We start from the raw sequence: 24408 nt of genomic DNA, 5'->3' as shown, positions 1-24408 counted from the left end.
AGTTGGGGGTGCATGAATTCACTCTTATTTTACCCATTTTTGTTATACCATAATAAAATAACATAAAAGCATGGTATTTGCCGAGTGCAATAACTCGGAAGAAAATGAATAGAACCATAAGGTCCAGGTATGCTGGAGCATAACTTCAAAATGAAGGACATCGGTGTCAGATTTCAAAACTCTTGATGGTAAAGTATCTGACAGTTTTAATTTTTTTTAAACATCAAAAAGTACTATGAGGCAACATTTACTGGCCAGTTTAAGGAACCTTCATGAGCATAAATGAAGGTACATTCCAGAAGATACCAGTGTAACCGGTGTAACGTGTAACCAGTGTAACCAGTGTAACCAGGTGATGGAAACGTTCACGTCTTTGTATAAGAAACAAACATGAACTTGTCGAAATATGTTTGTTTTACACTAATCTGATACTCTTCTGAATATATCTGTGGTACTGATTTATTGAAGTAACATATATTATTTGGATTATAGACTTTTCATTTGTTTCCAAACTTTTGGGTCACCCTGTATATATACATATATATATATATATATATATATACATATATATACATATATATATATATGAATGTATGTATGGTCCTTTTATGCTGTTTCTTTTCATTTTTGTTCTTTTAATGTCATTTCAGTCATATTTTGTTTGTTGTTTCTTGTGTTTTTATTTATATTTTGGGTCATAATAGGCAGTCTGTAAGTGATTTGAGTTTTTTTCGCTCAATAAGTTTACAGTCATTTTGTTTTCTCTCCTCCTGCTGTTGACACTGTTTCTGTTCCTCCATTTTAAATTGGCAAAATTTCAAAAGTTTTGATGATAAACCAACAATAATAAATTGCTGCTTTACAGGTCTTTCACATTTTACTTTCTCTTTCTGTTGCTTTATTTCCTTTGTTGTGCAGATCCATCAGCTGTTCAGTGAGTCTATAAATACGAGCTGCTCTCAGTGGATCCTTCATCCTGATCAGTGCTGCTGGATTCATATCATCACTGCTGTAAGTTTGATTTGATTCTAGATGCATCTTGGTCAGCTTCACTCATTCACTCTGCTTCTTTCTCCAACTTTCTCTATTTTTAAAAAGTTGTATGTTTTCAGTCCCATGAGACCGTATTTACAGAAATCTTCTATTTTACATATTTCTCACACTTAAATGTTCCAGATTATCAACCTAGTATTTATTTTTATTAAATATTAGACAGTAAATCTACAAAGCAAAAAAATGTGTTTTTATAAAGACGATTTCTTAAAGATTCACTGAAAACCTGAATCAACCCTGTGATCCTAATAATCCACTATGAAGACCGTTTTCTGCCTCTGTCGCTTTAAGGGGTTACAGCATAGACTGTAAATAGACTGATAGACACTGAGCATCCTGCTTTTCCTTCAGCCGTCCTCCACAGTGAGGACGTGGATCTTCCCCCTTGAACTGCCAGGATCGTCAGCTCCCCTTAGAAGTCATGTAAAGTCTGAGTCAGTGTGTGATTTATTTAGACTTACAGTCTGCTTTCAGAAACACAGGTTATAATTACCAAAAAGAAAAACTTCCACAAATGACCCCCCAGCATCCTTCTGTGCCTGTTCTTTACCTTTAGCTAGCTACATAAGTGAAAATTAGAAAGGCTGAGACTCATTGGAAACTGTGGCTCTTCTCCCAAGCAAACACTTCGTGTGAATTTAGACACTATTAGCGTTTAACACATTGTGTAACTTTAGCGTCTGGTCTAACCAAGTTTAACTGGTGTCTTTTTTTCTCGTGCCACCCACGCCAAAGTCCAACTATGAGCCCCTCAGTGGGGGTCATGACGCTTCGTATTTGTGGTCGTGGAGACTGTATAGTCTAACCGTGACGTCTTCGTGATGCATTTGGAGTTTTTTCATTATTCGTCCTCTCTGGACTTTTGCTCTTTCCGGCCAGTCACAAACTTTGAGATACATATTTTTGAATTAGATCGTTCAGAAGTGGGGTGGCAGCCGGAGTGGTAAGGCATCTTCTAGGATGCAGTTGTCATCCCAACTGATCCGCCTCTGCCATGATGAAAATCTGAAAGATTTAGCCATCTCTATTGCTTCACCATCTCACCGTTGGACAGAGGTTACTTTGTTTCAGCGAGCTCAAGGGTGACAGCATAAAATACCCTGAGAGCTGATTCCTGTGCAGTGGTGGTTTGGGTGAAAATGCCCTGGTGTCGGTGAATTTTCCCCGGTGTACTTTTCACATTTGTCTTTGTACATGGTGTTGTAGTGGCGACTTAAATTGAAATCTTTCATGGCTGATTTTGTTTCAAGATACACTAAACACATTGGTTTGCCTTTGAACTCTGTGAAGAGGTAATCTGTTTTCCATCTTGCCTGAAAGATGCAGTTTTCCTGGTCAAGTTTCTGTTTTGGTGGACGTCTCTGTTGCTGGAATGAACAGATTGGCTACCTCCTGTGTTCAATGAAGAAGAGAGCAGCTTCTTGGTTAGCTAAAGGCCTCTTGCGCCTCTAGTGGTTGGAGACAAATTTACACCTGTGATTGAGACAATCTGCTGCTTCAAAAGCAATGAAGCCAACGATTAAAAATTAGACATGAATTACAAGAAGTTGCAGGCCGCCAGTTGTCCATCCCTGATGTAGACAGACATGAACTGAGGCCAATGAGGTCTGCAGATCTTTAGATGTTTGTCTGGGTTCTTTTGTGACCTTCTGGATTAGATATTGATTCCCTTGGAGAAATGTTGATCGTTGGGCCTGGGAAAGTAAACCACTGTTCAGTGTTTTCTCCAGTTATGGAGAATGTCTCTCAGTGTGCTTCTCTGCAGTCCCAGAGTCTCAGCTATGACTTTCTAACACTAAAGACTGACAAATGTCCATGACTTAGTTTATTATCAGTTCTTAAATCTCTTCATAACGTGGCATCACGTGCTGCTTTTTGAGACCCTTCAGCTACTTCACAATGACAGACAAGTTCTCTTTAGTGATGTTTAGATTCAAAAAGCCTGACAGGTATCACATGTGGGTGTAGCTGGTGAAACTGAACCCAAATGCCAAATGGAATTGGTTATTTGGTAGATTGGTAGCTAGGGGGCAATTACGTTTTCACATAGTGCAAGGTGGGCTCAACTGTATTTTACCTTCAAAAAATGAGATCAAAAATGGAAAAATAGCATTTTGTGTTTTCTAGGGTTATCTTTGTCTAACATTAAAATTAGTTTGATCATCTAAAACACCTGCCTGGATCCATCTCATTACTGCCGTGAGTCTGATCTGATTCTAACTGCATGTTCATTCCCTTCACTTATTAATTGTGCTTCTTTCTCTGACCTCACTGAATGTTCACACATGATTGTTTTGAGTGGTTAGTGTGGTTGGAGTTAGAGTGCCATTCTTAAATAGTAAGAACCAGTCAAAAACCAACTGTGAAAGTCATCTAAAATAAGTCGAAATCCAAGTCTGAAAAAGTTTAAAATCTCTCCAAAACTCATCACAAACATACTTTGAAAACTGTCCAAATCCAAAGCCAATGTTGAAACCAGTCTAAAATGAGCCCCAAACCAAAACTAGTCCAAAAAAACAAGTCTAAAATGAGTCCAAAGCCAAGCAAAGTTAAAAAAAAAAAAAAAAACAGATTTGAAATCAGTTTGAAAAGGGTTGAAAACCAGTCTAAAATCAAGCAAAAGACAATTTTGAAAACTTTCCAAATCCATTCAAAGAGCAATGCTGAAACACTCTAAAACAAGAGAAGCATTCAGAGAGCACAGTACTCTGCCAAGGCTGCTCAGTCGTTGTATGATTTCCAACGGATAAGTCCCGATAAGTCCACAGTGGTGGATTTGTTGTAGGATCGCAATCATGTGATCATCAGCAGGCAGCTGACGTAGCGTTTACTTGTTGTCATAGTTACAGTGAAGTTGAGCTGCTATGCAATGACAGAAATCTTTAACAAATCCGTGGATGAAGACTATAAGCTGCATCACTGCCAAAATCTGATCAGCTGGTCCTTGTGTCATTTCTGACCTTCCCTGAAAATTACTTAATTAATAACTAAAAACACCAGTGAGACACTTAAAACCACCAAGAAAACAATTAAAATCACCAGTGAAAACTCAACAAACATAAACACAGTGATAATGATAAAGTCCTTTGTCTCCTTTGCTGTTCCACTCACTGTTGATCCAGGTTCATCCATTTTGTTTCCATTATTAATGACTGCAGTCCACCTGAGACAAACTCCACTGACTGGACAGGTTTCAGACAGACACACTCCTGATATCACCTGAACTCTCCTGGTTCATTAAAAATAAACTGTCCACATGACTTAAAGTTTCTCCAAAGTAGCAAAAAATGTCCTAAACTGACTCAAAATACAATCCAAATGATGAAAATCTTGTCCCAAATTACTTCAGACTTGTTCAGAATTACTCCTATTTGTTACAATAGTCTACATCCATGCTCCTAAATGTCCTGAGTTACAACTGTGGTGGCTAGAAATCAGACAGATTTCAATCCAGAATACCACTGATAGCTTCAATCATGCTAACTGTACCTTCTCTGGCTTTCCTCACAGGGAGAAGATGGATAAAGAAGGTGGTGGATGTGAAACTTCTGGAGGAGGTAAGAATATTGACAGTGAGGATGAAGAAAGTAAAGTCCCTTGTAAAGGAGATCTCTGATCTCAATGGGACTAACCTGGATAAATAAATGCTAAATAAACTATAAAATGACAGTGATGAAGACAGCAGCAGTAAGAAGATCATCAAAAAAGGTTCCAGATTCTTGAGGATGAGGCTGCTCAATGCTCACTCCAATAAAAACGGCTGAAATGGCTCATAATATGCGTGAAATGATGAAAACCTCTGCAAATTGTGTGTATTTGTCTAAACTGACTCAAAATGTTGCACGTTTAAAAAAGATTTAAAAGAATAAAACTTTCCAGAATGACTTCATTCTCCAAATGTCTCAGAACTGTTCCAGAATGAAAGGATTATTTCAGAAATGGACCAAAAATGACTCAAAGGTACAAAAATGGTGTAAAATAACTTTACATTTGTCAAGTTTTTTTTTGATAAAAAAATATCTAAAATTACTCAAAATAGTCAAACATAATTCAAAACATTTCGAAAATACAAAGATTATGTCTAAAAAATTGACAAAATCGAATTTTTCTTCATTTTCTAAAATGATTTGAAATTTATTAAAAAATAGTTCAGTTAGTCTAAAATGACATGAAATTGTCCAAAATGACTAAAAACTGCCAAAAATGGCAGGAATTCCATATAATAATTAAAAATTAGTCCTTGAAAGAAATAGTCCAAACCGACTCAGAATAGTCCGCAGTTCACTAAATAATGACTCAAAACTTTCCAAGATGTCTTCAAACTTGTTTAAAATGGCTCACAGATTTGTCTAAAATGACCAAAAAATGTCCTGAATGACAAAAGAGTTGTCAAATTTGACCTTTTTTGACCTTGAGTTTTTCAGAATTACTTATATTTGCATAAAATGACAAAAACTTTGCAAAAAGCATATATTTGTCTAGATTGACTCACATTTAAAAATAAAAATAAATAAAACTTTCCAGCATGACTTAAAATTATCAAGATGTCCCAAAACCTTTCCAGAGTGCAAGAATTGTTTTAGAAAAGGACCAAAAATGACTCAAAAGTTCAAATAATGGTGTAAAATAACTTTAAATTTGTCAGTTCTCTTTATAAAAAGCACCTAAAATGACTCAAATAGTCGAAAATGACAGATTATTTCAAAATGAACCAAATTTTGAGTTAAAACATTCCAATATAACTTGAAGTGGTTGAAAATGGCTCACAAAGTTATCTAAAAATGAATTACAAAATTGTTCTAAATGACAAAAATGTATCTAAAATTATTCAAAATCTTTCCTTTTTTAAAAAAAATGAAGGCACTGGAGGTGAAAAGCAGAGACGTGGAAAACGTGAGCGGAGCGAGGATCCCAGAAGCAGTGACTTTAGCAGTGATACCAGCAGTCAGACGACGGTCTCGGAGCATTCAGCACCATGGTGCAACATGGGGCTTCTCAATGCTTGCTCCATTAACAACAAACAGTTAAGGATTTCTGATTTCATACAAAAATTCCACCTGGACATCTTGGCACTGACTGAGACGTGGCTGACAGAGGAAAACGGAGACCAAAGCCTGGGTAAAATTTTACCAGGAGAGTTCACGTTCTACCACCAGGCAAGGGTAGACCAAAGAGGGGGAGGAGTCGCCGTCGGGCACTCAAATGAGCTGGAGGGAACAAGGGTTCAATCAGACGAGCCCTTCGAGTCCTTTGAGTACGTGACCGCAGACCTGCGCCATCATGAGTGGGACCGACCCATCCGGACCATCACTGTTTACCGCCCACCACGAGGAAACAAGGAGAATTTCCTGAGGGAGTTTGAGAACCTCCTGAAGAAGTTTCCTAAAGATGACAGCATCCTCATCACTGGAGATTTCAACATCAAGGTCAATGATGAGAATGATAACCATGCAACGTTGTTTACAGAAGTCTTGGAGGCCAACAAATTCTGTCAGCATGTAGAGGAAGCGACGCACAACAGAGGTAACACTCTGGATCTGGTCATCACCAGAAACGTTGAGATCCCTGACCTCCGGGTGAAAAAGCCCAAGCCCAAGACCGAGACCAAGACCAATAAGAAGACCAACGAGGTGACCGAGAGGAACAAAACAATATCAGATCATTCTTTAGTAAAGTTTCGTGTGTGTCCAACGAATATGGGATCCCCTCGTCAGCCATAAGGATGCGATTATGAAGGAGCAGCAGCAAAATGAGAGAGCACAGTATGATATTATAACCTGTGATTTATAATGCTATATGCTATAACCTAATGAATGTGTGAACTAACCAAATGCTTACTTTGTTACTTTTTATCTTCTTTAATTTTGAAACAGTGTAAAAATCAGAAGAGTGCCTCATTCAGAAGAATGATGGGTTGATTATTTTTTGGAAAAATGTCTTTTCTTTATACATTTTTAAAAGTTGGTTGTTCCTTTAAATATTTCCTTTTTACATTCTTTGTGTTTTTCAAAAGCATATTCCTGAGCCTTTGTATTAGAAGTGACCACTTGAGGGCAGCACCTCACTGGGAGCAGTGAGGGCCTTGGTTACCAGAGGGGTCAGGAGGTTAGGGTTTACTATTACTATAGAAATGAGAATGCTTTCAAGGTTTTGATTACTGTGAAATGTAGATGTTTACAGAAGAGTCTGATCACCCTGGGAAGATAAGGGATTACTAAACTAGTCAGTAATCAGAAGCTAACATAGGTTAGTATTAAATAATGCCCGTAGAGGTTCATTAGCTCTGTATATATTTTGGGGGAATTTCTCATAAGTCTGTGTGCATTGTGCAGAAATGTGCAGTGTGGGTGGCAGCGAATCTCAGACGCTGACATCAGCTTCTCCCATTTCCCCACCGGAGGTCTGTGCTGAGCTGCAGATGGAACAGAAACATTAATAGAAAGTTGAGACTGGGTGAAAGGGCTCAACAGAGCAAGCTGGGGGGGTTTTGGTTCCTCCAGTGCACACAGGGGCCATGAGGTCGGGGGCATGGGGAAGTGCACAAGTGTGGAGGGGGGAGGATGTTTGCTGTAGAGCGCATATGTAAATGAAGGTGTGCCGTCAACACCTATGTAAATGAGAATAAGATGTCACCACATATGCAAAAGTAAAGAGAGTTGGGATGTAAAAAATGCACCTGTTGGAAGGAATCTGTGGGAGTTGTTGCGGGGTCGCCACCTGCTGAAATCCAGACATCAGTTCTGAGCACATGGGAGGATTACCACGTAACTTTGGACGGGTGGATTAACTTGATCTGCAAAGAATAACTGTTCTGATGGAATTATGGATTAAAGGAACTGTTCTTTCTGCATTGTTGGAGGATTACAGTACTGTGATCTGGATATAACACTGACTGATGGAACATTACTGGACTCTATTATTTCCACAGGAATAACACCAGAGTGGGTTACAACAAAGTTTATTGGCCCAAGCAACAAAATTGGATATATGCAGATCTAAATCTGGACTGAACACTCTCTCCAGCTTCCCCCTGGGCTCCTGTTGGGTCTCAGGTGAGCGGCCGGGTGTGGCCACAACCTGTCTGCTCTCTCCTTCCAAATGACATATTTTGGGTGATTATTACTCTTCTTTTATGAAAGCATGATACCAGTTAGGAGTTATGATGAGTGATTTGAATATTATCTAATGTTTATGTGTCTGATGATTTATTGGCTTCTGCCTTTGCCCTGCTGACATATATTTTAATAAAGCATTATTCTGCAATCAAAGACAACAAGTTGCAAGTGCTATTTTTATCCCTGAATGAATACTTATACATCTAGCTCTGGATGTAAAAAGTCAGGTTATTGCGTGCATAACAATAGCAGAGGTTCTGAAAGGTTACCTCGTCATAGGGGCTGGGGTTGGCCCTTTATAAACATATGGGTTGTCTAAATGTCCATAACCTCTGAATTAAACCTGGCAACTTACCAAGTGCAAGATCCATAAGAAGAAAAGCTGCCGTTAACAGGCGTGACTGGTGATTAAATTTGACTATACCAAAGTGGCTACTCAGTTAAATTAATTATCAGAGGAAGCAGGATTAGGCGTCTGGATGTAGGCAGTGAGATGCTTGGCGAATTTTCTTCGTTTACCAGCTGAACAGTTCTAGAGGCATCCCCCTTAGCTAGATCTCAGTGGGCAGTAGAACCGGACCGTAGGATGGAGAGCTGGTCCGGTGATTCCCTGACAACTGAATAAGTTAATATGGGGGGTCTCTGGCCCTGAGGATCGTTACGTTACAAAACAAAGACAAAAGTAAACTCACAGACCCGCCGAGCAAACTATCCAAAAAAGGGGAATAATAAACAACAACAGAAGAAGAGACGACAGAAATGTTTTTGAAAAATGACAAAGTTTTGTCTGAAACTCACCATATTTTAATTCTAAAATTGTCCAACGTGACTTGGAATGTGTCTCAAAGACTCAAAAAGACCTACCCTGAAAATGGTTCCTTTTAGAGTCTTTTTTGTTGTTACCAGCGTTCTGCGCAGCATCACGTTGCCTAAAGGAACCACTGATGGTTCTGAGGAGTTCTACAGAGAACCAACAGGCCTCCATCAGTCTACAAGAAAAGATCCAAAACCATGAAGATCAGCTGAATTAAAACACTGTTGATAAAAAGCTGCAATGTAAAGAAAATCATGTTTTCTAACATTTTGACTGCAGTTTTATAAAAACAATTTACTGATATTTTGCAGATTTTTAATATTTTTGTTAAATTACCCATCTGTGGAATAATCAAATAATGAAAGTATTAATTTAATGTCAATCCGTAAAGACAAAGCTGTCAATAAAATGCAAATGACTTTTTGTTTTACATTTCATTTATATGTTGACTGTAAAAAGAAGACTGAATGTCCACATCAGTAATCTGTATTTTTACCAATTACAATTTTAGAAATTTTATTGTATACTGTTTTAAGCATACATAATCTTGTAAAGCGATGAATTCTGTAATGGAAACGGAAAAGAATTCTGTATTTAATTTTGACAAATTTCTTTTTTAAATTCTATTTCAGAGTTTTTAATGTTTCTTTTTGTTTGAACGGTGCAGTCTGTGTGCTTTACCATCAGTTTGTTTTCACGCACTAATGAAGGTTTGAGATCCTGGTATTGCTTTATTCTCACACCAATAAGTCAAACACAGCAGTGACAGTGAAAGTAAAGTTTTATTATTCAGCAGAATGCGGACAGAAGCTAGAAGCAGGAAAAGCTGGTTGGTGGTTTAAACTCTGTCCAGTCAGATCACAGTGAAGGAGGAGTTCAGCATTTACAGAAATCCCATCACTCTGGTTTTACATGCATAAAATTCACTAACAGATTTGTTGATGTGTCTTTGACTAACTCTTAGATTTTCTTTCTCACCTGAAGTTTGCCACAGAAGTGAATAAAGTTTTTAGATGTGGAGTAAATGGTCCCTCCTGTCTGAGGACAAAGGCTCTGTTCACTTTGCAGTTTGCGTTACAGCTCAGCTCCACCTTAGAACTGACGATGCATCAACTTCATTCGTTTGTATGCAGACGATGCAGCTGCTTATACGTCCAAATCAACACGTGGCTCTTGGAGCCCACACTCTGATCTTTGGCTTCTTTCTGCAGAGATCTGTAAAAATCATATGTTTCTAGCCTAACCCATCAAAACAAAAACAAAGCTGTAAATGTGCACAATTTGCACATTTACTAAACATGATTGATTAATATTTTATGAATGATTATTTGTTTGTGAAATATCAAAAAACTTTGAAAAATGTCTGTTTGCTGGAGTCTGAGATGACGAAGTGTATATTTACTATAATATTAAATATTTTTTAAAATTTGTTTTCCAGCTTTTGTGTGTTGTTAAACCAAGGTTGATGAACTGATTAGTTGATGGACTTGGAGGTCGTCTCTGCATCGTCCTTACATGGACAGTAATTCTATTGCTGCTGTTCTGATGTGTATACATCATCAGCTGCAGGAATATTAATGCCAAGCTAAAAAAAAAAAAAAGAAGAAGATATCAGGAGGCCTCAGGACATTTCCACTGCAGGAACTTGTTTCAGGTGTGAGAAATCATCATTTCTGTTTGTGCTGTCAGATCTACAGCTTCATGTTATGTCTGCTCTGACAGACCAGAACAAACAGCAGCTGCTGGACAGAACTCTGGTTCTATGAAGGAAACACAACTATGAAGGTTGGTACCTGCAAGAGACACTTATCTACCCCTGAAAATAGCACTGAAAGAGCTTCTACAAGGTTCAGTTAAAAGGCTCAGAATAGCTTGTTTTGGGAGCCACACTAAAAAAGGCCTGACGGAGGTTCTAATGGGTGGATCTCAAGGTCAGAATCTACAGGAATATTTCCTGCAGTCAGAACAAGCGCTACATCCAACCTTACACAGCCCTGATAGAGGTTCTGTAAGGGCAGTTCTTGCAGTCAGAAAGATTCAGCCACACTAAAATGGCCCTAAAACAGCTTCCTGCAATGGAAAACAGCCTTAAGACACCTAATTGCATCAGAACAGAGGCCTGTTCCGGGTCCTCTGGTCCACCACTCGTAATCCACTCTGTTGCTCTAAGAAACTCTTGTAATCTGCTAAGCTGCTCTCACAGTTGCGGCCGTAGAATGGCATCTTACAGTGACAGATTCCCACATTGATGCCCTTCACCTGGATACAGCGGCCTCTTTGGTTGCCACCACAGTTGAGCTTGGCACAGGGATGCTTGTTGAATATTTCTTCGTCACTTTTGATCAAAACAGCAAACTTGCCACCTCGAATACCTTTAGATTTCTCACAGTCCCCTTCGTAAATGTAGGGGGTCTGGCCTCGACTTCTGCTGATGTCGACGTAGTAAGATTCTATTTTGGCATTGGAGCTGTCGTGGGGTTTTCTGGTATAGGCATGAACTGCTGTGATGGCATCAGACACTGGAATACCTTGACTCACACCTTGTCGACACACTCTGAGTTCCTCTGCCACTTTGTAGCACACAGGTTGCCTTGGAAAGCACCTCCTGATGGCCTCTATCACATTGTTAACCATGGTATGAGTGCCCTTCACCTGCCTGGCTACAGCTACGCTAATTCCCTGCCTATTAGCAAAAGTATAGAAATCTGTCATGGTATGTTTGTTCAGGGTTTCAAGTATTTTATGACCTGAATTTTTGGTTATGTAGGCTACGACCATCCAGTCATACCTGTCATAAGTTTTCTTCAGAAAAGCTTGCACTTCGTTTGCCAGGTCTTCACGCTTTTTTGTTTTGTCAATGAGTGCCTCTACGTCCTTTTAACGTAGTCCTCGCTGTTCTCCATGCAGGCCATCTGGACCCGGAACATGACGTCGGCGGCTTCATATGCGATCTTAGCTGCTTCTTCATCCTTAGCTGGAGAGCCTGTGCCCTTCATTTTGTAGTAGAACTGATTCATGGTGTTGCCCTTGCAGATAAGTTGATTGATGAATACGGTGTATTCTCGGATTTCCCTGTCGTGACATTTAACGTGTTGAGCCAACAAGTCTCCCAGGTTATAAATGAAGGTCGCTCCTTTAGCTGTCAGCAGCCTGCGCAAAGTGTTGGTGGCATCCAGGTGCTTCTTGTAGTAGTTAACAAACTCATTGACAAGTCTCTTGTTTTCATTGTCACTTCTTGCCTGCAGCAGAGATCTTGCCAGCATTAAGTAACGGTCCCAGGCCAGATTTATGTCCATCTCAGGTTTGTGGTAAGCTCCGGCCGCCCAGGTGTCCCATTTATGCTCCAGGTGATACTCCTTCATCGTGGATCTGATACTGTCCAATTCAGATATGATTGCTTCGAGTATCGGCTTGTTATTGATGTTGTTGTTTATCACTGACACTCCCACCAGACCCATGTTGACCATGGCACTGATGAGCGGTCCCCAAACAGGAATCAACGACAGAAAAGGGGTCAGTGTGAACCTGAGTTCACTGATGCTCTTAAGGATGAACTTGCCCACAGCTTTAGCACCTTCTTTGGCTTTGTTGATTTTCTGTGGAGAACCTCTGGCCAGCTGGTTCCGAGGGGGTGGCTGGGAGAAGGTGGAAATGAAGAGGGAGGATGACATCAACAGCAGGAACAGCAAACCGTAGGACGCCATGACCTGCAACACACAATGACAAGAACACACAAAGTAGAATGTTAATTACTTATTTATTACAAACAAGCAGCAATCTGCAGGGCTGAAAAGTGAAGTCAATCATGAAGTAACCGTCAGTTAACTGAATGTCCACTTGAGGCTCCAACAGCAAATGAATTCCCAGAATCCCCTGTCTTAAACGGTCCAACTGTACAGCAGAAATAATCATGTTTATAGCCTGCTGTAAAATTGATTTTGGCCTCTATGGTGAATTTTCCCTTTCATGAAATGTTCTTTAACTCATCAATTTAAATCAAGCTAAGGCTCAAATATGATTTAATAATAAAAAAAAGGTGTGGACACTGACCCTGTTAGATCATTGGCATGTTAGCTTGTTATCATTTTAGATCATTAGCCCATTAGCTTGTTACCTTGTTAGATTGTTTGTCTATTAGCCTGTTACCCTGTAAGATTGCTAACCTGTTACCCTGTTAGATCATTAGCTTGTTACCCTATCATATTGTTGGTCTGTTAGTTTGTTGGTCTGTTGGCTTGTTTCTCTGTTAGATCACACTCTTTTAAATTGTTAATCTATTAGCTTAGTCTTAGTCTGATAGCATTAACCTGTTTGCTTGTTAGCTTGTAAACAGATTAACTTGCTAGCGATTTAGTCATATAATTTGTTAACCTTTCAGCATTTTAGCCTGCTAGCTGGCTGTTATGTTAGCATGTTAGTTGTTTAGGATGGTAACCTGTTAGCTTGTTAATTTATTCACTTCTTGCTCTCTCAGTTTGTTAGCCTGTTAACTTGTTAGTCCATTACCTTATTAACCTGTTACTCTATTAGATTCTTCTTTTTACCACTATTGTAACGACCTGAAAAATGCAGATAGTTAAAAGATGTGTTTTACAATATGTATGAGTATAACTAGTGAGAACTACGTTGTCCATGATTCTTTTCATGTATAATGTTCTGTTTACTCATCCAATGTATTTTCAAGGTGTTTGAGTCATGTATAGTAAGCCAATAGGGTTTTGGTAAAGCTGCACTCTTAGCCAATCAGAACTCACTTTGTTGGTGAGTGTGGGAAAAACAGCGGGACTTGCGAGCTATTTTGGTGAAACAGAGAGAAGAGTTCACAAGCGGTTGAAGAGAACAGCAGACGACGAGCAGGGAAAATCAAGTTTAATGTCGAGGTGATTAAATGTTGTCGACCTGCATACTTTAAGTATTGGCACAACTATTATTAAGCAGATTTATCTCGTGAAACTTGCAGTTTGTCACTCTACCGTATTTCAAAGTGAAGTGCAGCTAGGCTAGCCGCTAGCCGCGGTTCTTGTTTTTACTAGCTTGAAAAAGTCTATGCGTGGACTCAAACGTGGACATTTACGCACGTATTGCTGTCAGAGACAGTCAGTTATAAACAGCAGCCCCCACTTTCACTGAGGACCGGGGAGCTGAGGATTTCGCTGGAGGACTGTCCATGCTAATTAGCCTGTTGCTACTGCTGCGAGCAGGGACCCCGCTGCTGAACTTGCAAGGACACACGGACGACGCTGTTGCATCTCGCCTGTTTCTGCTGCTGCTTCATCTTCATCGTCGACTCTTCAGACCTGCTTTGCATCTTGGATTTGTAAGTAAGAGGAGCCTTTTTTTCTGAGGCACAGAGAAGGTTGTTTTTCCTATTGGAGGATCGAAGGAGCGTTTGTTTTTATTTGTACACCAACTAAGGGACCCAATGATAGACACAAACCCAAGTGCTTGGTAACATTGGAAATCTGTTCACACTGTACACCCCCCCCCCCCCCCCCAAACACTGAAAACTATTTAACCTGTGACTGTACACACATTCAGTTACACTGCCTTTGTTGAAGTTATAATTCATTCTGTTATAATTAAACGTGTTATTGTTATGTTATTTGGTTGACCTGCGTAATTTCATATTTAATTTTATTAAAATATTAGACATTTATTATTTGTTTCTGTGGGAATACACAGGTAGCTCATAGATTTTTGAGTTAAGTTGTTCCACAGTGGAGACACTGCGCTGTTATTATTCTTTGTAGGTTTTGCCTGTACATTAACATCTACTTAAACTAAGGGATTTAGCCAATTCACCATCAACTGCTAAGCACTCAGGATCCTGTTCGTTAAGACTAAAATAGTAACCTAGCCTAAAAATATACTTGCTGCACCAGGAAGGGGTTATATTATTATTACTATCATTTTTATATAAGATGGTTTGTTAGCCTTTAGATGGATGAGTTTCTTAATTAGCCACATTCTTTCAACACGTCCTCTGATCCACTTGGCGGTCTCGGTCGGTTTCTCCCCTCAAATGCAGCAGCGTTTGCTAAATTAGCGCCCCTCCTGGTGACAGGAGATACTGCAGGAATCCTCCAACATGCAAACAGCAGCTGATGATGATTTATTAAATGGCTGCTTCCTGCTGCTCCCTGGACCTGGTTCTGCACTTTGTTCTTCAGGAAGCATTTTATGTTTCATAAACTCGGATAGTGACTTCATTTATACATGAGCAAGTGTACAGTCGATCTCCTTCTTTTATCGTTCAGCTGGAATTGCTGCGTGTTATTCTTTCTTACAGTCTGTAAAATCACACGGTAACAACAAAGCTATGCTGCCAGAAAAATCTAACAAAAATAATACATTAAAAAGTGATTGAAAAAAAAAAGAACGGAAAAAAGCTGAAAGTCTGACAATGAGGGTGTCATAAAATTAATGACAAGATTCAAAAACAGTAAAAACATTGAACATCTGCTAAACAGCTGTATTTTTTTTGCAATTTCATGAAGTACACAGTGAAAATTTGCTGGCATAAATAAGTTAAAATGCTTCATTAAAAAAACAACATTAAAGAACACTTCAAATACTGTACATGGTTATTCTAAACTTATTTATTCATTTATTGCAGCTAAAGAAAAAAATGAAATGAATAGATTTAAAAGGAGAGCTTCTGCCACAGGAACCTTCTTTAAATGACAGAAATATAATGTAAGCTGCACGAGAGCTTGCATTTTAAATAGAAAACATTTATAATTTCTTGTTATAAAATCCTTTAAGCAGAAAAAGGTAGCAAAGTTACTGCAAAATATGACGTGATCAAAATGAATTTGATAACAGAAATTACCCTGAGGAGGAAATGAGGCATTAACAAATCCTTGTACAGCAGCAGTTACTGTGGTTATATAGTCCATTATCTAAGGTTGATATGTAAATTAAATCACAATAATCTCAAAGTTCTGCTTTTCTGATGACTTTTTATTTTTTCACTTCTATTATTGCATAAAGAATAATAAACCTCAGTAAACTAAAGTAAATGTCTTTCATTTCCCTGTATTCTGAAATTAAAGTTGTGAATATCAGTCAATCAGCAATAAATGCAGAATAACAGAATGCATAATCTATTAATTAACTTTCTGTAATCTTGTTATTTTTGGTCAGTTATTTGCTGCATTAATTTTCAATTTAAAGTTAAAAAACAAAGTCAGCATCTGGAAAAATGACATGAATATTTATACTTTTCAATGATAAAAACAGTATATTGACAGATTCCTAATACTTCACTAAATATCTGTAATTTAACAAAACATGGAAAAGCTGGAAAATAACAGTAAACAGATTTTTTTAAAAATAGCATTGAAAGGCTGTTTAATCAGCTCTACGGTTTATTTTGATGTGAAAAAGAAATGATTTGGGCTAAAAAATGGCAATCAAAATGTCATTTACTCTGAAAGGTTTTCAACATTTGTTTGATTTGAGCTTTTTGTAATTATATCATTATAATTCACGTGTATTACAAAAATTTAGAAAAAACAGTATAGTAAATCTGAAACCTTTCATGAAAGTACAGTTGTTGAGTTAAATTTTGTTATTTTAAGTAGAAGCAAAAGGAACAGAAGGAATTTAATACTGTGAAAAATGTAACACCTCTGACAGGCTCAAAGACAAACCTGAAGATGGAGACGCCTGATTGGATGGTCGGTCGGTCGGTCGTATGATTGGTTGGCTCTTTGGAGGCTGGATATGTGGTCTGCAGGCTAATCAGAAGAAGCTCAGATCTCTGAACTTGGCTATTTTATCAGAACTTTTTTGGCCCCGCCTCCTCAGCAGCAGCAGTGACGATCTGCAGTCAGTCAGAAGTTAACCTTTTAAGGTGAAACACAAGAAGAGGAAGCAGGAAGGAGGGCTCTATGATCTCCTGTGTCCCATTTATTCATGACTGCGTGTTAATATCCAGTTTTCTTACACTTTTGTGTGTTAATGTCTGGGTTTCTTACACTTTTATACATTAATATCCAGATTTCTCACACTTTAGTGCATTAATATCCGGATTTCTTACACTTCTGTGCCTTAATATTCAAATTCTTACACTTTTGTGCATTAATATTCAAATTTCTTACATTTTTGTACCTTAATATCCAAATTCTTTTCAGTTTTGTGCATTACTGTCCAGATTTCTTATACTTTTGTGCATTAATATTCAAGTTTGTTGCACTTTTGTGTGTTCATGTTCAAGTCATTGCCACTTTGTGAATTAATATCCAAAATTCTTATACTTTTGTGCGTTGCTCTTCAAGTTATTGACACTTTTGTGTGTCAATATTTATGTTAGTGACTCTTCCTGGTTGTTTTGTCTCTTTAGTGTGCATTATTTGGTATTTCAATGATTCTTCACTCTTGTAGTTTCATGTTCTGTCAATGTTGTTTCAAGGTTTTGTAGAAAACCAAGAGTTTAGGATATAAATGGAGTTTTCTGCAGCATCTGGCACAGTCCTGTTGCATTTCTGCAAAGACAGAAGTGCTGGAACATTAATATTCATATTTCACAACAGTCGTGTTGTTCAGCATCGTCTTCGTCATCCTGGTTTTGACATTGAAGCTTCAGAGATGATGCAGCATCACGGACGAGGGTTCAGTGTTTCTGCATGTTCCACACACACAAAGTATTCACAGCACTTCACTGAGGAATAAATGAACACATGAATAAAATGATCTGGTCTTGGCTTTCACATTTCTGCTTTTACACGTTTATTCCAACTCAAACACTGAAATCTCTACTTTGCCTTCAGAAGTTTTACTGAAGCTGAAGATGGGTATTTTTGTTTTCCACATATTCTAAAATGTCTTATTTAAATATGTAAATGATCCGTGGCCTCAGGAAATTGGAACTATTTTGTATAAACTTCTGCAACAGAAATGTGAATGCTGGAAAAATCCAAGTTTAGATTTTATTGACACATTAGACCCAAAGCTTTTCGTAGAGGAGATGTTTTGTGTCTCTCTGTAGTTTTCTGTTATTTTGCATGTCTGTTAGGTGTAGGTAATACAGGTATCCTCTCATTAAAATTTACATTAATTTCCAGAACAAAAAAAGGTGAACTTTGGAAAATTGTTGACATGTTCAAAGTTAAAGGTTCTCTGAAGATTTTAATAAATATGTCTTTAAATCACTTCAGAAGGGAAAAATTCTGTCAGCAGCTACAAAAAACATGTTCTCCATGTTTTTAGGAATAACACGGTGAAGAAATCAGGCTGTGAATGAACTCTGAATACATTTTGAGAATCCAGACAGAAATGAAGCAGGAGAGTTCAGGAGTGTGTCTGTCTGAAACCTGTCCAATCAGTGGAGTTTGTCTCAGGTGCAGTCATTAATCAGGGAAACAAAGTGGATGAATTTGGGTCAGCGTTGAGTGGAACAACAAAGGAGACAAAGGACTTTATCATTATCACTGTATTTATGTCTGTTGAGCTTTTACTGGTGGTTTTAAGTGTTTCTCTCTTGGATTTAAATGTTTCGCTGGTGGTTTAGTTATTCAGTTGGTGGTTTTAAGTGTCTCACTGGTAGTTGAAACATGGTTTGATGGTTTGAAGTATTTCACTCGTGGTTTTCAATGTTTCACTGGTGGTTTTAGTAGTTAAATGGTGGTTTTAGTTGTTTCACTGGCAGTTTAGTTATTTGACTGGTGCTTTTAACCCTCCTGTTGTCCTCATTTATGGGCAGCAAAAAATATTGTTTCCTTGTCTGAAAAAAAATCCAAAAATTCAGGCAAAAAATTCCCAGAACATTTGCAAAACCTTCAGGAAGAAATTTCCAATAATTCCTTAAACGTTTCCCTTAAACGTTGTACTTTTTAAAAATCCCCCAAATTTGGCAAGAAAATTCTTGTAAATATTTTTGAAAAATGAGTAAAAATCTTCTAAAACAATCCTAAAAATATCTAAAGTGATTACATATATATCAGTGAAACTTCAAATATTTTCTTTAAGAACATTCCTAAAAAAAATCAACCAAAATCCATCAAAATTTGCTGGAATTTGTTTTTTTCACACTGAACATTTTTTCGTGAATGTTCTTAAGAAACAATTTTAATTTTTCTTTTTTTCCACTAAAAAATGTTCAGCGATTTCCCAAAAATGTTGAAAATGTGGACACCAGAAGTTTCACTGTGAAAATCTTTTTTTTCCCCCACATTTTCAAACTTTAAAACGGGTCAGTTTTGACCTGCAGGGCGACACAAGTGTTAAATGTTTGACTGGTTTCACTGAGGCTTGTTGTGGAAATCTGGATGAGCCATAATACAGCAATCAAAGTACAACAGCATTTGTCTTTTGCATTTTATTCAAATATAATGAAGGCTAATAAAGTAGAGAAATGCAGAGTATCCAGGGTTCTCGCCAGGATTTTTTTCTGCGTAACGGCAGGTCCTCCTGCACGCGCGCGCGCAATAGACGAGAACGCGCATTTGCGCATGCGCAATAGATGGGAACGGGTCAATCGACAGGAAAGTACGGCTGAGGTGGGGAGACATAAATTAACCTAGATAGGCACCCAGTTGATAAAAACAAACGCACATGGCGTTATCTGTCAAAATAACAGCGCAGCGGCCCTAATCACAGTGTTAACCCTTCCTGTTCGGCCCCCGACCGTGGTCAGGAAGCCCGGGGTTAACCCCCTTCACTTCCTCAGCAGCGGTAGAGGCAAAGACACAGGAGCCCAGCCGTATCGAAGAACACTGCAGCCCTTATTGTCTATAAACAGTGGCTGAACCGCACAGTACCTCCAACCCAGCAACTACACACCTCTCCACCTCGACCGACTGCCCGTCTGTCTCACTCGCTCTCCCCCTGCCTCCACCTCCCTCTCACACACACACGCTGCTCTCTCTCCCACTCTCATGACGGAGCCACACACTCTCATAACAACAGCGTAATCTTTGAAATGCGCTGGCGTATCGGCCCTAATCACAGCGTAATCTTTTAAACTGAGCGTAACGGCCCGTTAGACAGTGTTACGGGCCGTTACGCTGAAATGCGCTGGCGAGAACCCTGGTATCCATTTAAGCAGAGCTCATACATCAGAACTGATCAAGAATCAAACAACAAACTCCACAGCTTCAGCTTCTCATGCAGATAGAGGAACTCCTCAGTCCAGGAATGCAGATAAACTGTAATGTCCAGATCAAAGTAGTGATCAGTTATGCTTCAACAGTGGCTTTCGTTGTATCATTGATTTTTTTTCCCCTTTTTTATCTGGTTTGATTTCTTCCACTGATGGTTTTTGGTGTTTCTGCAGCATCACTTCTGCTTCATGCAGCCAGAAACAAAAGCAGAAGTTCGATTGCAAGGCATCATGTTCTGCCATCTGCACATTTCCCTTTTCTGACCTTATCTGCTGATGCTCATCATGACTGTGTATTCCAGCGTCATGCTGCGTGCCGACACTGAGCTTTAAAGATGGTAATCTTTGTGTCCTGCATGTACTGAGTAGATTGAGAGATTCAGATGTGTTCCTCAAGCAGCAGAGTGCAATGAGCCGCATTTAAAGCTTCTGTTCAGCTGAACACCGTCTCTGGTTGTTGTCAGTAAAAGTTACAGCAACGAGAAACAGCTGGAGTACAAGTTATTACAAATACAGCATCAAAAACATGTGCAGGAACATGTGGTTAATGATCAGGTTAACTGGCTGCAGTCAGCTGATCTGCTGGAGAAGAAACCTTCAGAATAAAGTTTCATCATTTAAGGTTCAGAGAATCTAAACACTTTTCTCATTACTGTCTGCAGCTGAAATAATCTGGAAACTTATGAAAAGTAACAGCTTAAAACATGATTTATATTTTTTTCTGTTCTAAAAAGACTTTTTTCTTTTTTCTCACATAACACCAAACATCTGCAAAAGAATAACGTTGTAGCTGATTTAAAAACTGTGATTTCATTGAAGTTAATAAAATTGTAATTGGTAAAAATACAGATTACTGATGTGGACAATCAGTCTTCTTTCTACAGTCAACATGTAAATGAAATGTAAAACAAAAAGACATTTGAATATTATTGACAGCTTTGTTTTTATGGATTAATGTTAAATTAATACTTTCATTATTTGATTATTCCACAGATGCGTAATTTAACAAAAATATTAAAAATCTGTAAAATATCAGTAAATTGTTTTAAAAACTGCAGTCAAAATGTTAAAAAAGCATGATTTTTTTACAGCTTGTGATCAACAGTGATTTAATTCAGATGATCTTCATGGTTTTGGATCTTTTTTTGTAGACTGATGGAGGCCTGTTGGTTCTCTGTAGAACTCCTCAGAACCATCAGTGGTTCCTTTAGGCAACGTGATGCTGCGCAGAACGCTGGTAACAAAATAGATTCTAAAAGGAACCATTTTCAGGGTAGGTCTTTTTGAGTCTTTGAGACACATTCCAAGTCATGTTGGACAATTTCAGAGTTAAAATATGGTCAGTTTCAGACGAAACTTTGTCATTTTTCAAAAAAAATTTTTGTTTTTTCTTCTGTCTTTGTTTTTCCCTGTCTTTGAATTGTTTGCGTGGTGGGTCTGTAATTTCTGGAAACTGTATGTATCTTTTTTTTGGTGTGTCTTTTGACGTTGGACATGCGTTGAATATTACTGCGTAATGATCTAATTTTTGGTTATCAGTCTCTTCCACACTGAGATCGGCGATTTCGACATTTCTGGTGATGACCAGATCCAGAATGTTACCTTTCTTCTGTGTCCCTTTCGTTACTTTCTGCTTTAGGCCGAACCTATTCAAGAGTTCCTTAAACCTCGTCGCAGGTTTATATTTCTCGTCATTGACCTTGATATTGAAATCTCCAGTTATGAGGATGCTATCATTTTCAAAAAAATTCTCCAGGTACTCCTTAAAGTCCTCCAGGAACGGGATCACATCGTATCCTGGTCGGCGATAAACAGTGGTCGTCTTGATGGGTCGGTCCCACTCCTTATGGCGCAGATTTGCGGCCACGTACTCAAAGGACTTAAAAGACTTGTCTAATTGAACCCTTGTTGACTCTAGCTCATTTGAGGAGGCAATCCCGACTCCTCCTCCACTTTTTTTCCCACTGTCTTCTAAATTCCTTGGCTGCTGGTGGACCTGGATTCCGTCTGGTAACCCTTTACACAGGCGTTGGGCTTGCTCTATCGTTTTCAAAAACGTCTCAGTAATTGCCAAGACCATCAGATCACGTTTCTTTATGAATTCAGATAACCAAGGCAGTTTGTTGTTAGTGGAGTGAGCATTGAGAAGCCCCATCTTGATCGATGGTGCTGAAAGCTCTGAGACCATCTTGAGATGAATCTTCTCACCGTCTTCATCCTCACTGTTGCTCGGCTGATAGGATGGATCACTGCTATCGTCACTGTCGCTGTCTTCCTCGTCACTGTCGCTCCTCTGACCTCCTGCATCACCACCCTGCCATTCGCCTCCAGTGTCTTCATTTTGAAAAAAAGGACAACTATTTTGTAATTCACTTTTAGATAACTTTGAGCCATTTTTAACAAATTCAAGTTATATTGGAAGGTTTTGACTCCAAATTTGATCTATTTTTGAAATAATCTGTCATTTTTGGACTATTTTGAGGAATTTTAGATATTTTTTATTTTTAAAAAATGACAAATTTAAAGTTATTTTACACCATTTTTGGGACTTTTGAGTAATTTTTGGTCAATTTCTGAAATAATTCTAGAACTCTGGAAAAGTTTTGAGACATTTGGCTTATTTTAAGTCTTTCTGGAAATTTTTTTTATTTTTTAAAAATGTGCAACATTTTGAGTCATTTTAGACAAATATACACAATTTTGCAGAAGTTTTTTTTGTCATTTTATGCAAATTATGCGCCATTTCAGCTATTTTACGTAATTCAGAAAAATTCAGCATCAAAAAATTGTCAATTTGGACCAATCTTTATCATTTTGGACTAGGGCTGCACCTAACGACGCGTCGACGAGTCGTCTGAGCACGATACGTCATCAACAGCGGAAGTGAGCGCGCAATGCAACAGAAATTCCCTTCCGACCGGAGCGCGGAACACGGACGAACGTCGGCGCTGCATTGTGCATGTATTATGTATGCACGCTGCAGCGCGGACGTCCGCGTTTAGATACAGCTGTATAGTAAACGCTGACATCCATGTTTACGATAGAACGTGGACATCCGCGCTGCAGCGTGCGTACGTAATACATGCACGATGCAGCGCCGACGTTCGTCCGTGTTCCGCGCTCCGGTCGAAAGGTGATTTCTGTTGCATTGCTCGCTCACTTCCGCTTTTGATGACGTATCATACTCAGACAACTCGTCGATGCGTCGTTAGGTGAGGCCCTATTTTGGACATTTTTGGTCATTTTAGACAAATGTGAGGCATTTTAAACAAGTTTTAAGCCATCCTGGAAAGATTTGAGTCAACATTTAGTGAATCGTGGACTATTTTGAGTCAATTTGGACTATTTTTTTCAAGAACTGACTAATTTCTAATCATTTTGTGCGATTCCTGCCATTTCTGACTGTATTTAATTGTTTTGCACAATTTCAGTCATTTTATAGAAATTAAACTGTTTAGAAAATTTCCAAATCTGTAAGTCAATTTGGATAATTTGGAAAAGTCAATTTAGTCAATTTTTTGGACATAATCCTTGTATTTTGGAAATGTTTTGAATCATTTTTAGCTTTTTTGAGTCATTTTAGGCACTTTCTCTTAAAAAAAACTAATTTAAAGTTACTTTACACCATTATTTGGAATTTTGAGTCATTTTTGGTCTATTTCTGAAATAATCCTTTCATTCTGGAGCAGATTTGAGAAATTTAGATAATTAAGTTATATTGGAAAGTTTTATTTATTTATTTTTTAAAAAGTATGTACAACATGTTGACTCATTTTAACAAATATACACAATTTTGCAGATGTTTTTTTTGTCATTTTATGCAAATTCTGAGCCATTTCACCTATTTTTAAGTCATTCTAAAAAATTCAAGGTCAAAAAATTGTCAATTTAGACAAATATTTGTTATTTTGGACATTTATTTTGGGTCATTTTAGACAAATATCTGAGCCATTTAAACAAGTTTCAAGCCATCTTGGTTTGAGCCAACATTTATTGAAATTTTAAATTTTGTGTCACAGTTTGGCCAATTTAGAAAAATACTTGTCCTTTTGGATGGTTTTTGATCTTTGTGGACTCTCACCTCCTGGATGGCCTCCGGTTTGTTCCGTCTCTTCATTTCGGCCTCTGTCTCGGTTCTTCTGGCTGCTCTGCTCATGTTGACGTCCTTCAGTGTGACCTCCAGCACCAGCCTTCTGTGAAGCATTAACTGAGTGCTTTGAAAGCACGGTCACAATAAAAATTACTTTTGGGTTTCCAGTCTTCTCCTCCTTCTTCTTGTTTAACTCCTTTGGCTGTTCTTCATGTTGTCTGGCCGACTCGTC

General features: G+C 38.3%; 2 protein-coding genes and 1 long non-coding RNA gene across 5 annotated transcripts in view; 1 reads left to right on the top strand and 2 right to left on the bottom strand.

Moving 5' to 3' along the window:
* The window catches only part of LOC127531665 (uncharacterized), a 35741-nt gene extending 27293 nt beyond the window's left edge, over positions 1-8448 (top strand). Inside the window, exons 2-4 of one of the 3 annotated variants that reach the window (XM_051941442.1) lie at positions 919-1011; positions 4564-4610; positions 5914-8448. In XM_051941442.1, the coding sequence (XP_051797402.1) occupies positions 4571-4610; positions 5914-6773 (900 nt within the window). In that variant the 5' untranslated portion in view covers positions 919-1011; positions 4564-4570 and the 3' untranslated portion in view covers positions 6774-8448. The remainder of the gene's footprint in view (positions 1-918; positions 1012-4563; positions 4611-5913) is intronic. The other 2 variants (XM_051941443.1, XM_051941439.1) reach the window with 2 other exon arrangements.
* A 1297-nt stretch (positions 8449-9745) lies between these two features.
* On the bottom strand, positions 9746-16882 carry LOC127531666 (uncharacterized). The gene is made up of 2 exons (XR_007938807.1): positions 16638-16882; positions 9746-12689 (listed from the first exon to the last, which is right to left on the bottom strand). It is a non-coding gene; the product is annotated as an uncharacterized LOC127531666 (long non-coding RNA).
* A 4285-nt stretch (positions 16883-21167) lies between these two features.
* Positions 21168-24408, bottom strand: LOC110965914 (uncharacterized). Its single transcript, XM_022215109.2, has 2 exons — positions 24168-24408; positions 21168-22420 (listed from the first exon to the last, which is right to left on the bottom strand). Exon 2 carries the CDS (start codon positions 22272-22274, stop codon positions 21339-21341), a length of 936 nt encoding a protein of 311 aa, XP_022070801.2. The 5' UTR covers positions 22275-22420; positions 24168-24408; the 3' UTR covers positions 21168-21338.

Source organism: Acanthochromis polyacanthus, chromosome 21 (assembly GCF_021347895.1).
Source record: "Acanthochromis polyacanthus isolate Apoly-LR-REF ecotype Palm Island chromosome 21, KAUST_Apoly_ChrSc, whole genome shotgun sequence".
Classification (NCBI taxonomy): Eukaryota; Metazoa; Chordata; class Actinopteri; family Pomacentridae; genus Acanthochromis; species Acanthochromis polyacanthus.
Note: the sequence above shows the minus strand (reverse complement) of the source record. Positions and strands in the feature narration are given on the sequence as shown.